General features: G+C 45.1%; 1 protein-coding gene across 1 annotated transcript in view; it reads left to right on the forward strand.

The window, feature by feature from the left end:
- Positions 1-966: 966 nt before the first annotated feature.
- Positions 967-13,675, forward strand: part of Phlpp1 (PH domain and leucine rich repeat protein phosphatase 1) — a 207,023-nt gene continuing 194,314 nt past the window's right edge. The window contains exon 1 of the mRNA XM_006995013.4: positions 967-2,656. Coding sequence (XP_006995075.2) covers positions 1,186-2,656 — 1,471 coding nt within the window. The 5' untranslated portion in view covers positions 967-1,185. The remainder of the gene's footprint in view (positions 2,657-13,675) is intronic.

Consider the following 13,675-nt stretch of genomic DNA (forward strand, 5'->3'; position numbering starts at 1 on the left):
CCCCAGAGAGGACCGAGAGAAAAAACCGCCCATCTCCTATCTCATTATGTCTCTATTCTAATATTTCTTTCTTCGTCCATTGCTTTCTGTGTCATTAAGCTCCTTTTAAACTTAAAACCATCTGGTTACAAGACCCCAACCAAGTCCTTAGCTATATTTGTCCTAATAGGGAAGGGATAAGATGGGTTTAATTTGAGCAGTTTCCAGGAAGCATGTTCAACTCCCTTCTAAAGGAGACTTTCCTAACGCGGCAAGTCTTCATGGGCCTTGAAAAAAAGTCAGGAAAGCCCGGGTCAGCGATCCTGAGGACTGTGTATTTGTGACTCACACAAAGCCTTGCCTAGTTTGGAGTCCCTGAAAGCTCTCACTTTCAATGAGCTGGGAAAATAAAACTCATCTGTAAAGCGGGAGAGGAGCAAGTTCATGAAAATCGTTCACCCGGCACTGAGTTCAACAGCAGAGGGCACAATACCCACTGGCTGGGGCCAGAGGCTGGCGGTGAGGGTGGGCAGAACCCGACGATCGCTGGGCCTTGTAGTTCGCTGTTGGTCTCTCTAGCAACCTCTCCCATGAGGTAAACTACAACCCCCACAGTGCACTGCTTGCCCCTCTGCCACCTCGCCTCGGGTCCGCAGAGAAACCTCCTGGGAAACAGCCCCGCCCCGCCCCCGCACGCACGCGTCACGTTTGTTTACACTGAGGCCCCGCCTCCAGGCTCCCGCTCTCCCCGCTCCGCCCAGGAATGTCGTCATGCCACAATGCATATTCATGAGCGGCCCCGCCCCGCCCGCCCGCCTTCCCGCGCCTCATTAATATTCATGAGCCGAGCTCGGTCCGCAGCTCCCGGGCGCTGAGGCTGTCCGGCAGCGGGCGGGCGGACGGGCGGGGCCTGGCGCTGGGGAGCCCGCGGCCGAGCCGCGGGGAGGGCGTGCGGGGGGGCGGTGGCGGCGGAGCGGGCGGGCGGGCGGGCGCGCGGGATGGAACACCGAGGCACCGACGGAATGCTCCGGATCGCCACATAATCCTCTGGAACAGCCGCGCAGAACGCCATCGGCGTCTCCCTCTCCGCGCGCCGCCGCCGCCGCCGCCGCCGTCTCCCACCTTCGCCTCACCTCCTCCTCCTCCTCCTCCGCCGCTGCTGCTGCTGCCTCCGGAGCTGGGGGGGCGACGCGAAGCCCCGCTGCGATGGAGCCCGCCGCCGCAGCCCCGGCCCAGAGACTCGCGGACCCCGCGGGTGAGGACCGAGCCCCGGCGGCGGCGGCGGCGGCGGCCGAGGGCGGTCCGAGTCCGGAGCCCGCGCTGAGCGTGGCGGCCGCGAGCGGCGGGAACGGCGGCACGGCGCGAGAGCAGGCCCCCCGCGAGGCGCCGCCGCCGGGGCCGATGCCCGGCCGCGCGGGAGGCACCGGGCGCAGGCGGCGGCGCGGGGCGCCTCCGCCCGCGGCCGGCGGGGCCGTCCCGGGGCCCGCAGCCGCCGGCGGCGCCAATTCGCTGCTGCTGCGGAGAGGGCGGCTGAAGAGGAATCTGTCGGCCGCCGCCGCCGCCGCCGCCTCGTCGTCCTCGTCGCCTTCCTCGGCCGCCGCCGGCCTCCCGGCCTCCTGCTCGGCCTCGGCGTCGCTGTGCACCCGGAGCCTGGACAGGAAGACGCTGCTCCTGAAGCACCGGCAGCTGCTGCAGCTGCAGCCGTCGGACAGGGACTGGGTGAGGCACCAGCTCCAGCGCGGCTGTGTGCACGTCTTTGACCGCCACATGGCCTCGTCCTACCTGCGCCCAGTGCTCTGCACGCTGGACACTACAGCCGCCGAGGTGGCCGCACGGCTTCTGCAGCTGGGCCACAAAGGCGGCGGGGTGGTGAAGGTGCTGGGCCAGGGGCCGCCTCCCGCCGCCGCCCCTGCCGGCAGCGAGCAGACCCCGGACGCCGAGCTCCGGAGGGACGTGGAGCCACCGCCCTCGAGCTGCACTCCCGGTGCTGTCGGGGGCCCCGCGCGCGCGCCTCCCGCCGACCTGCCGCTTCCCGGGGGCGCCTGGACACGCGGCGCACCCCGCGCCAGCCCCGCGCCCTCGGACTCCAGCCCCGGAGAGCTGTTCGCGGGTGGCCCCGGTTCCCCGCCCCGCGCCCCGCACCCGGCCTCCGACACCGAGAGCTTCAGCCTGAGCCCCAGCGCCGAGAGCGTGTCGGACCGGCTGGACCCCTACAGCAGCGGCGGCGGCTCCTCGTCGTCCGAGGAGTTAGAGGCTGACCCGGCACCGGGCTCGACCGGGGCTCCTGGGCCGCCGCCCCTCCGCCCTGGCCGCCCCGCGCAGCCTCGACCGCCGTCCCCGAAGACCTCGCCTCCACTGCAGCCGAAAACCCCGAGGGGTGTCGATGGCACAGGCGGGATGGCCGGCCAGGGTCCCCGAGAGTGTAAGGTGGCGGCTGCAGCTCCGGGCGGTCTTCCGTCCACTCCGGGGAGGATCCGGGAGACCGCGCAAAAGACGTCTTCGCCGCCTTCCCTGTATGTACAGTTCCACGGAGAGACTACCCGGCGCCTAGAGGCGGACGAGAAGCCATTGCAGATCCAAAATGACTACCTCTTCCAACTGGGATTTGGGGAGCTGTGGAGGGTGCAGGAGGAAGGCATGGACTCGGAGATTGGCTGCCTCATAAGATTCTATGCAGGTAAGGAGTTGCCTGCATGTTGATGTGTGGTTTCCAACCCTGGCAGGGACCGATCAGTGATTCAGGGGGCCTGGTGAGTCTGTCTGATACCCTCTTCTGTCTTGTTCACATGCGGTCTGTGCAAGTACTCAATTGAGCATTCTTTAAATCTGCAAGTTGTAGTCGAGTGTCCAGGGCTGAGGTTGGAACACCAGGTGGATGAGGTGACAAAGTCACCTGGAAGTACAGGAAACAGGTTAACAGCACCTGAGAGGTGCTTCCCTCCAGGCCTCTGCTCTGGCTCGTTGGGTTGCAGGCAGTTGGGGATTTCAGGAAACTACCTGACATGTTAATATGGACAGTGGGCAGTGACCAGAGAAAAGTGCTCCAGGTGCCTTCCCCGTCTTCACCCGCCCACGGTTTACCTTTCGCAGACAGTAAGTGTAGTGTGGGCTGCTGGGAGCGTTGCTCTTGTGAACTGATGCCCTCGTTTGTTCCACTGCCTGCCACGCTTATTTACTCTGTTTACTCTCTGAGTCCTCTTAGACACTGATAAGTTGATGTTCTTTGTTTTGAGCGCTGCTTGCCCTAGCGCTTTTTAATTGCTTTAGTTTAGTTTCCTCTTCAAGTTTGAATCTTGCATAAAAATTGAGTCGGCCTCTTTCTGTCTTAGAGCCTTTATTGTGAGATCTGTGGCAGGACTCGACAGACTAGAGTTCATAGTGTTGGCGGTTATTGCCTCTCTGCTGTGACCTGACTCTTCTCTGGCGTTTTCAGGACCTGTGCAAGAGGTTGTCCCTTCTCTTTTGCCAAGAGGCTTGGCTGGGACTAAGTTACGGAGTTACATGGGTGCTGGGTATTGTATCTGAGCTTTGAAAGCCGTTTGTGTTCCCCTGGTCTGCAGAGTTCCTAGTGGTCAGAACTTGGATAGTTAGCATAGGAGAATTAAAACTTTAGGTGTTATATTGCAGGTGTGTATGAAAAGTAATGCTAGCAACCCCAGGACTCCAGAGCTGCGCTTCCACGCCTGTGGTAGTTGCAGTTTAGTTTGCGTGAGTTCTCTTTAATGTCCACATTGAAATATGCAAGACAACATCCCTGGAAGAGGCGATCCTCTAAGTTTTGTTGAAGTTTTTCTGAACTTAAGTGGATATTTTGATTGATATGTGCCTCATAAAGGAAACCAAATTGTAACACAATAGCATTTTATTGGAGATAATATCTTAATGCATGATATGCCTTTAATTTTTTTTTTTTTTTTTTTGCCCAGAGAAGTGTAGGAGCAGCAACTGTCTTTTTCTTTCATGGCTCATGTAACTTGTGAAATATTTCTTTACAAAGGCATCAAATAGTAATCACACTTGGAAGGGAGAGTATTTTAGGATGAGAATGATATTCTTTCTTAATCACATAGAGGGAAATGGGTATAAAACAAAGTATATGCAATGGAAACTATTTGAGCATGCTTTTATGTCTGGAGGAAGCTTTTCTCTCCACTTTGCTCATGGGTGGATAGGTTGATGAGGATAAGTATTTGTGGGAAAGGCTGAGTGCTACAGTTCTGGAGTTTGGATTCTCTTTGGCTGTCTTTTCAGTAGTGATTAAAATATTCAGCTATAAGCATCTCATACTCACTTTAAAAGTGATCTGATTTCTGGTTAAATCTTAAGTTTCTGGTGTGGTTATTTTAATCTTTTTGTTTTGTTTATGAAAAGTAGTAATTGTTACCTCCTTCTGAACTACTGCTTTATTTCTATGAGCACAACATAAATAGACGCAGGCGTCAGTGTATATGCTCATAAAAGTAACCAATCAAGTGAGGATGCCCCACACAAGTTATTATTCAAGAACACAGCCTGTTCTTGAATGTGAAGCCTGTGTCCATGTGTTCTGGAAGGAAGGTGTCTGGTTGTTGCAAATGTGTGTGACTGCTTATTTTGGCATTTAAGCAAAGTCGGACTTGCTTTAAGTCTAAATCATTGTACTGAACATGTCTGAGCCGGTATTTGTCATAGAATAAAACTCGGCATCATTAGATGCTACTACTGCTTTCACATGGATGTGTGTTGCTAGCAGAAGGGCCCTGTGGAAAGGTGGTCCCACGGATCTGAACATTGTCAGGACATACGGTGAAGGCTTTACCCGAGGCTGACGAGATTCCTAGAAATTGTTTCGTGTTCCAGTGGAATATAGGACAGCCAAAAGGAGGGTGTTGTGTTTTGATTGTTAGTGTTTTCTGTAGGGAGAGGATAGTTCATATATGTTTTAAATGGTTTCCTTTAAGCATGTACTGGAAAATTCTGTATTGGTTTGCGTCAATGATTTTGCTTATGTCCTATTTTTGAATTTATTGTCGCATGTCTTTTCTAGTGGAGTTAAAGATAGCTAGGAGGTTTGAGACAGCTTGACAATATTTTCCTATGTTTACACCGAGCACATTATCACTGTCTGTGTTCTTCCTCTCTCAGACACCTTGTTTCTTACTTCCACAAAGCTCTTGTCCAGCAGGGGACTTCCATGCCCTTGAGGGTCACTTCAGTTAAATTTCAGTATTTATAATCTTCCTCAGGTTGTTTAAGGCTTTGAAAGCTATTTGCGGTTACTTTGAATGGTTAAATATTTATTTGAGTAAGGTAAAATTAAGTGAAGTCAGCACTGGATGAGAAGTACTATCTAATTGCAGTTACTGACAACTGAGTTTGAAAATTGTTACTGCTCCTATCACAAAAGCATTCTTTGAGTTTTAAAATATGAGGAAATTCAAGGTGTTATCCAATGTTACATTGCTTGTTGATTATGCTAATGTTTAATTTCCTTAAAAAAACATATATCTTTAGTTGTACCTCAAAGAGTAATTTTAAGTTAGAAAAAGAATTCAGGAATTCATTTACCTGACCTTAGTTGTGAATGCCTAGGCATGAATGAGCTGCTTTGTTTGGGGCTCCCTGGCCTCCATGTGTCCTAGGGCAGTAGTAAACTCGTATTTAAATCTTTCCCATCACCTTTTATTTTAGCTCCAGTAGTCTGCTTAGTTCACACTGGGTGTAGCAACAGGGAAAGACATTGCCAGAGTGGAGAAGACACCCTGCACCTAGTGAGCCTGGGATGTGTTCACGTGGGCTTCCTTGGGGTTGCTTGCTGGTCCGACTCCTTCCCCTTGTCATATTCCTCTCCTTTCTCTCTTCTAGGAATGCTCAGTTTGTGCATGATTTCCTACACGGAAACCAAGAAGGGTGGTTAGCATCAGCAGGGGATTGACAAGCAGGTTCTTGTTACTATAACTACAGCCGTACTGAGTAGTGTGGTTTAGACATTGGCTCCGTTGCGTGCTTCAGTGGTGCTTCTGAGTACAAAGGCTTTTAACTTGTTTTGTTTTTTGTGCTTAACACGTTGTTATGTTCACATACTTATCTTTCATATGAAGTGTGTGATTTAACTATGGTTTGATAAAAACCATACAGTGGGGTTTATTGTCTTCAAAAATATTAAAGGGCTTTCACATGGATGGTCTCAGTTGTCTTTTCAGGAACCATTAGGGAGGAGTCCCTGGCTGGTGTCAGTCTTCTGTTCAGATGGGGATGGCACATTGACATCTGATTCTTACTGAGGATTTTCAGCCCCTGGCAGAGCTGCGACCAGGGAGCAGAGATCCACTGTTTGTAATTCAACTCACTTTCTATGAATTGGTGCTGAATTTCATTTACACTTGAGTTTTCACTAAGAGCTTTCAGAAAATATGCTGTGTTTATTGGTAATGAGTTGCTATTATCGGCTAGTCCTGGGTGCTTCCTTGTAAAGTGCAGATGGCTATTTTTATCACACGGCCTTTAAAAATGTAAAGAACCAAGATTAACAAGTAAGAGCAGTACAGAAAGTATTAAAGTATTCTAAATTTTCTGGTTATAAATAGTGATACTTAAAGTTGATAAGGCTTATGTATGGATTACATTTTTATCCAAGTATTTCTTGTTAAATCTTTATTGGGAAGTTATCTGAACCGATAACTTTGAGAGTGGGTTTTATGATCACTTCTTTTAAAGCAATAAAAATACCCATCATTAAAGAGCTTATCTGTCTATTTGAAATTTGAATTACCAGTACTCTTAACAGTAGATACCATGTTATTGATATTTTCTTGTACCATTTGGTAATTCTTAGGTTGTGTAAGAGTTAGAGAGCATTTATTCTCTGATTTTCATTACAGTGTTTTGAAAGTGGTGGTGGTTTTGTACTTATAAAAAACGATTGTAGAGAGCAGATAGGATAGATCGGTCTGTGGGAAGGCTCAGGTTCCGTGCTTACGCTCTTTCCTGACCTAAGTAAGATTAATCAAGAGTGCAGCCCTAGCGTGTGAGGCTCAGAGGTCAGTCCACACTGCCAGGTTTTGGTCATTCCACACTGCCAGCGCAAAACCAAATAGATTGTCCAATCAACTGCCTTAAATGGTAGTGTAAGATGTGTTTGTTGCTGTCTTCTTATAAAATTGAATTTAGTTTTTCATTTATTAGGAAGGTAACATTCCCTGACATCATATAGGATCCATGCCTTGTATAAATCTTGGTGTTTTTGCTTAACATTTGAATTGAATTTGTGTGGTTTTGTTAAGCAGCTGGTGGAGTGCGTCCTGATTCTTTTGACTTCCATCCTGTTTGGGTCCCCAGGGATGTGTTAAACACACATGCACACAGAGGCATTTCTCCCATGGAGGAGATTTCAGATGTGCCACATGCTATTAATATCTTCTCTTTCACGTGACTGAGCTCTGTGGACTTTTAGAGAACAATTTTCCCTTAAACTTTTCCTAGAGTTAATAGCTTGCCTCTTTCAAAGGCTTCTCTTACCTCAACTTTGAGATTAATTTAATAAGACATCTGTCAAATGAGGCATCTTACATTTAATGATTCTGTTATGTGTCATATTTCATGCCGTACAGGCTGCTGGGCAGGAGGAGGCTTAATTATAAACTCTGAAAGTCCACTCAGTGGGAAAACTGTTTCTTTAAAAACACCTGGCATTTGTGAAAATTGAGAAAGAGGTGTTATCAAAATGTGTGGGAAGAGAAGTCCTCCTTCGGGCCACCTTCCGAAGCGTCCATCTGCTGGAGCCCTGGCACTCAGGGTTGGGTCTGGTCTGGTGTCCCTGCATTTCTAAGGCAGATTCCTTGTATTCACCTCTGGTTTTCTAAAGACAGTATAACAGAGAAGAACACCAAACACCTCCCCCGTGGAGTTTAGGTATTTTAGTCCAAGGCTGTTTGCCTGCCTGTTTAGATTTACATGAAGCCCAGGGTAGAAAATTCTAGTAAGCTGAAAACTCAAGGATCGGGAAAGAGTGGATTTTTAATTAGGATATTTGGTTAGCCATGAAATAGCTCTTTCAACGTATGTTGTATAGTAATTTTATCATGAATGATAGTGGTTACCAATTAGCTAAGTAGAGCTTAAATGTTTTGGGTGTAACGGTTTTCTTGTAAACATGAGTTGTCCTGCAACACTTTTTAGTGTATGTTAGATGGAAACAGAGCATAGTTGTCCTACATATTTGTGTTGAAGTATTTTCTCCTTGTATTTTTATATTGGATACTGTTTTTATTCATTATAAAACATTTAATGATAAAGTTTGGTTGAATGGGGTGGATATCTAGTGGCTCCTGCAGTTGTAGTGCTGTGTTAAAACTGGGCAAAACACTTTATTTGGACATAGTATATATTTTGAGTTTGAAAGCATGAATCTTCCAGCAAAAAAGGAAAAAATTTCCAAAATTTTTGGCATAAAGTTTTCTAAATGAAGCTTGGCTGAAGATAAGTTAGTTTCATTTCCAGTTATATAAGTGCATTCAGTTTAAGATTGAATTTGAAAATTCTATTTAGAAATGTAAAGTATAAGTGACTTTGAATGAGTGGGTTTGTTTGTTCTGTTTTTGAGGTTTGTTTGTTAGCATTTCTTCCGGTTTCTGTGGCTGATGAGGAGCACTTGGAGAAATGATCTTTTTATATTCCTGCCTCACTTAATAGGTCACAACATTTGAGCTTTCTTGTCAAGTACCAGGCATATTTTTAAATGTAGCAACAGTAGTCATGATCTTTGATAGTTTTCAATACATATTTAATAATTATTGGGTTTTGTATTCAGTTAACTTCTAAAATATTGGTCCTGATTTTGAGATTTTTTTTTTTTTTAAATAAACAGATTCAGTTTTTGAGCTTTACTGTGAGAACTGTATCCCTTAGAGCTTTCTTTTTTCCCATTCAGGTATTTTGAGGGCGTGGCTAGATGCAGCCTTATTGTTGACGCTACATTTCGTGGTTTTTGGGTTCAGCTAATGCTCTGTGTATGTTTTTGGGGACAGAGAGTAAGTAAACTGTTTCTTATCAAGATACAAAACTTTGGGGGTAAAAGTCCCCTCTTGTTTCATAGTCTGCTTGGGAGGAAATGGTACTGTGTTTTGGAGAATCTAGTTTGTTCTGAGAGTTGGTAAACTCGCTATGATTTGGGGCATGTATTTTTTCTCCCTGGTGCTGAGGAGGGAATCCAAAACCTTGGATACATATTAGACACAAGTGCTGCACAGCTCAGCAATATCCTCAGCCCTTGTTTTTGTGAGACAGGTCTTGCTTTGTAGTCCAGTCTGGCTTTTGAACGTGAGCTCTTTCTGTTCTGCCCTGCTGGGGTCACAGGTGTGAGCTAGCAGACCTCCTTGAGTATTCATTTTAACCTATGCTGGGCTGTGATTTCCTCATCTATAAAACAGTGAGCTTGGGAAGTCCAGGGTCTCTTCTGACTCTTTTCATTCCGAGACTCTATTTGCAAGCCTAATTTCAGATAGATTTTAAAAGTTGTAGTTGTTTGGAGTTCTGTATTGTTTCAAAACTGTCAGATCACCTAGAAAGGGCTTACATCTAATATATTAAGGTTTGCATTCAAAGATTCAGACTAAAGAAGATAAACAATGTTATGTTTATACTCTCCATCATTAATACTTTCCAAAGTGGAATCTGGCATGCTAGAGATGAATTGAAATTAAGTTCTTTTCTTAAGTGACTCATAAAATTCCCTTCACAATCTGGTTTATGTAGCTTACTGTAATATTATGTATAGAGAAACCTCATTGTTCAAGACTTGCCAGTTGATATTTTTTTAAGATGATTTGTTTTAGATGATTTGTTTTATGGGTATGTGTGCACCTGAATGTGTGTGTGTGTGTGTGTGTGTGTGTGTGTGTGTGTGTGTGTGTGTGTGTGTGTGTGTGTATACGTAGGTACCCATGAAAGCCAAAAGAGGGCACCAGACTCGCTAGAACTAGTGTTATAGGCAGTTGTGAGCTGCCCACAGTGTGAGTGCTGGGAACTGGGTCCCCTGCAAGAGCAGCAAGTGCTTTTAACCACAGAGCCAGCTCCATGTCTGGTTGGCTAGTTTTAATTCGAGGTGAGTTTTGTGCCTGTGTGTTAGTACCTACTGACGGCAGGAAGAGCGCTAAAAGGAAGTGAAAATTCCCACTACATTTATCAGATTGTGGAATTCAGGAACCTAGGAGATGATTTCACACAGCTGTGTTTTACTAGATGAGGAAAACAAACCCATAGATGGTGTAGTTCAGGGTCAGTGATAAGTCAGTATCAGAATTAAGAGCACACACAGATTTTGTCCTTTTCCCCACAGTGTGAACTTGTATGGTTAACTATTTTTAGATGTTCTTTATGTTTTAATTATTCAGTGTGGAGGTTTAAAAACTGTTCTTTACACATTTCAACATTTCTTTATTATTTGTTTCTTTGTAATCAGTGCCTTTGAGAGGTGGCATATCACTGTGACAGACTGTAAGGGAGAACCTGTAACTGAGAAGCCGCCAGCTGGCTACTCACTGCACAGAGGGAAATGAGATTTCATCCTTGATGCGAACTACCATTTGGGAGGTTTAAGATAGCATTTATAATAGTTTGCTGAGAAGAGGCCGAGTTTTGGAATATCAATTCTGGCTTGCTTCAACTTTGAAATTGAAGTAGTTAGAAGAATGGAAATGTTGGAGGAAGAAATCACACCTTTAATTCAAGCACTAGGGAGGTAGAGGCAGACAGATCTCTGTGAGTTTGAGGCCAGCCTGGTGTACAGAGTGAGTTCCAGGACAGCCAAGATAACACAGAGAAACTCTGTCTTGAAAAAACAAAACAAAAAGATAAAAAAAATTAATCAGAAAAAATTAGAATACATTTCACAGATTTCTCTCCAAGTATACATGCACCTAAAATATTCCATATTAATTGTAATATTTATTAATAATTTCAATTAAAAATATTTTAAAGTTAATTCTACAGTTTATTATTTTAGTACCTACATTAAGTTCTACTGAAGTACCTGTTCTTGGTTCTACCTTTGTGTAGTGTGAACAGTTGAAGAACCTTTGTTCAGTGATCTTTGTACTTTGCTTGTATTGATTTTTAAAGTTTGCATCGTGACATATCCTTTGAGAGGTATCTATCATCTGTGGTAGCAAAAACATAATTTGTGAGCTCTGGAAACAGATTTTCAGATATTTCTAGGGGTATGAGAGGTTTTCTGTTAATGTCAGTCCATTTTAATTTCATCATTTCTGTAAACAAAGGTTTTACCTTTCTGTATAGAAGTTAACTTAGTTAGTTGATTGCCTAAAGATCGCTGTTCGTTTTTAGTGTGAGAATAGAAATGTTTTTCAAAGTGCAGGAGTACAGAAGGGTAAAGTTACATTGCATCTGGAAGATTTAGTATGTACCCCAGATACTGAAGCAAGGGAGGGATTTTTCTTGCTGGTCTCTTAGAAGGACAGGATGGCTGGGCTGTGGCTGACATTCAGATTTAAATACAAGGAATTCTTATGCATAAATACTGCTCTCTAGTTGTCAGACTTCTGCCCTGTACTCATACACACATGCACATACATGGTCCCCACTGTGGTTTTAGGTAGGCAACAGCAGGAGTCATGGTTGTATTTGTGGGTAAAGTGTGTGCATGGGATCTTTGGGAAGAAAAAAAACCTTAACAAATTGCTATTTGTATTAACTTGAATGCTTTTTTCCACATTAGTGGTTTAATATGAGTGCCTGTTTATGTAATGTAACTAATCTGCTGTTTTGGGTGGGCGATTTTCTCTTGATGATTTATAAATCTCTTCGGTAGGTTCATTTAGGGAAAAGTTTTGTATCCCAAGTCACTAATATTTTCATTATCCATTCCCTTATTGATCTTTTCCTCTGAGTTCCTAGATCTTGTCATCCTTAGGAATGCCTTCCTCATCCCAGGATTGAAAACCAGTCTCTCAGATGTTGCTGTAATGTCTGTTATCTGTTGTTTGATTAAACAGGAAGTAGGGAATCTAAATTGTCCCCACATTTTTTATTGAGTAATTAATTGTCTTCTTCACTCATTAAAAATGCTATTATGTTCCCCAGAGATTCTTGTTTTTAACTTAGTAGGAAATTCAGATTTATGTTATGGAGTGTTTTTGGTCCAGTAACTTTTGAATTTGTTGAGGGGAAAAAAAAAAAAAGGAAACTAAGGCTATTCAGTTTACTACAGCCTTTTTTTTAATGCTTTAATTTCCTATACGGCCATTAATTTAAAAAGACATATTTTCTGTGTACCTGTGTATGCCTGACTGAATGTATGTGCGCTCCATGTGCTGTGCCTGCAGAGGTGTTTTTTTTTTGTTTGTTTGTTTTTGTTTTTGTTTTTTGTTTTTTTGACAGTAGCCCTGGCTGTCCTGGAAGTTTCTATATAGTCCAGCCTGGACAAATTCAGAGAGATCAGCCTGCCTCTGTTCCCCAAGTGCTACTTTTCTGGATCTCTTCGTATCTCAGAGTGGGGAGGCTGAGAGCTGGGTTGTAGGTGGAATGCTGTTTGGATGTAGTTCTTTTCATTGATGTATCAAAGTCACCTACATTTTTGTCACAGTGTTTATCATCTCACGTGCATGTGCACATATGGAGGTCAGAGGACAACTTTCTTGAACTTGAGAAGTTCTCCCCTTCTCATCTTGCTGGCCCTAAAGGCATTTGAAAAAAATCGTTCATGTATGTAATGTATCTTGGTCATATTATCCTTCCCTCCCTTCACTTAAAGAAAATTTAAAAACATTCTGTGTTTCAAATTTGAACTTTTGGAATAATTTCCTTTGATTAGGCATTAATCTCAGTTTCTTATTTAAATTATAGACAATTCCTCTATTTCTCTGTCTGGAGAAATCTGAATTACCTTCACGGCTCTTGTGAAGTATAAGTGGTTTATCTTGGAATTTAGAAAAAGGAAGGCTAAGAGACCTTTTGAAATCAGTAGGCCCCACTGCTTTAGGGCTTTGAGGGTTTCTCTGCTTGACCTGGGAAGGAGGTCCATGAATAGTGGTCAGGAACTGACCATAATTATTGCTACTATGTTTTGGTACTAGGGACTGAATATTGTACTCCAGACGTCATCCCCATCCTGATGAGTAGACTGCTTGCTTTTCTAAGCATGCGGACCCAAGTTAGATCACTAGAATCCTCCAGGGCTGGGCGTGGCAGCGTGTGAGCAGGACTTGCGCTGCAGGCCAGCCAGGATAGACGCTGTTTGAAAGGAGTCAGGCGGGGTTCTTGAGGTGACACCGGGCTTGTCCGTGGCCTCCATGTGCGTTTGCACCCACCCACCCACCCACCCACACACACACACACACACACACCTATTTTAAAAAATTGTGATTTCCAAGAACTCTGATCTGATACAGCAGAGCATTGTGATTCTGGGACCAGTGTTCTCTTGGAACTGCTGCAGATGAACTGCCAGAGCCGATGAAGTGGTGTTTGGTGGGGACGGAGGGAGGTGGAGCAGTGGTGTTAATGTGGGAGTTCCGTTGGAGCATCTGTCATCTTTGGTAAGCAGCCTTTGTAGATATAAGTGGTACTGCTACTGGGCATTGGGCTTTACAGGGTTTTACTTGGTAGAGAACTGGGTTTCTTTTCTGCAGAATTATTTTAGCCAAGGTCTTACAGTGTAGCCCAGGCTGACCTTGAACCTACAGCAGTCCTCTAGCCTCAG

This window comes from Peromyscus maniculatus, chromosome 11 (genome assembly GCF_049852395.1).
Source record: "Peromyscus maniculatus bairdii isolate BWxNUB_F1_BW_parent chromosome 11, HU_Pman_BW_mat_3.1, whole genome shotgun sequence".
Classification (NCBI taxonomy): domain Eukaryota; kingdom Metazoa; phylum Chordata; class Mammalia; order Rodentia; family Cricetidae; genus Peromyscus; species Peromyscus maniculatus.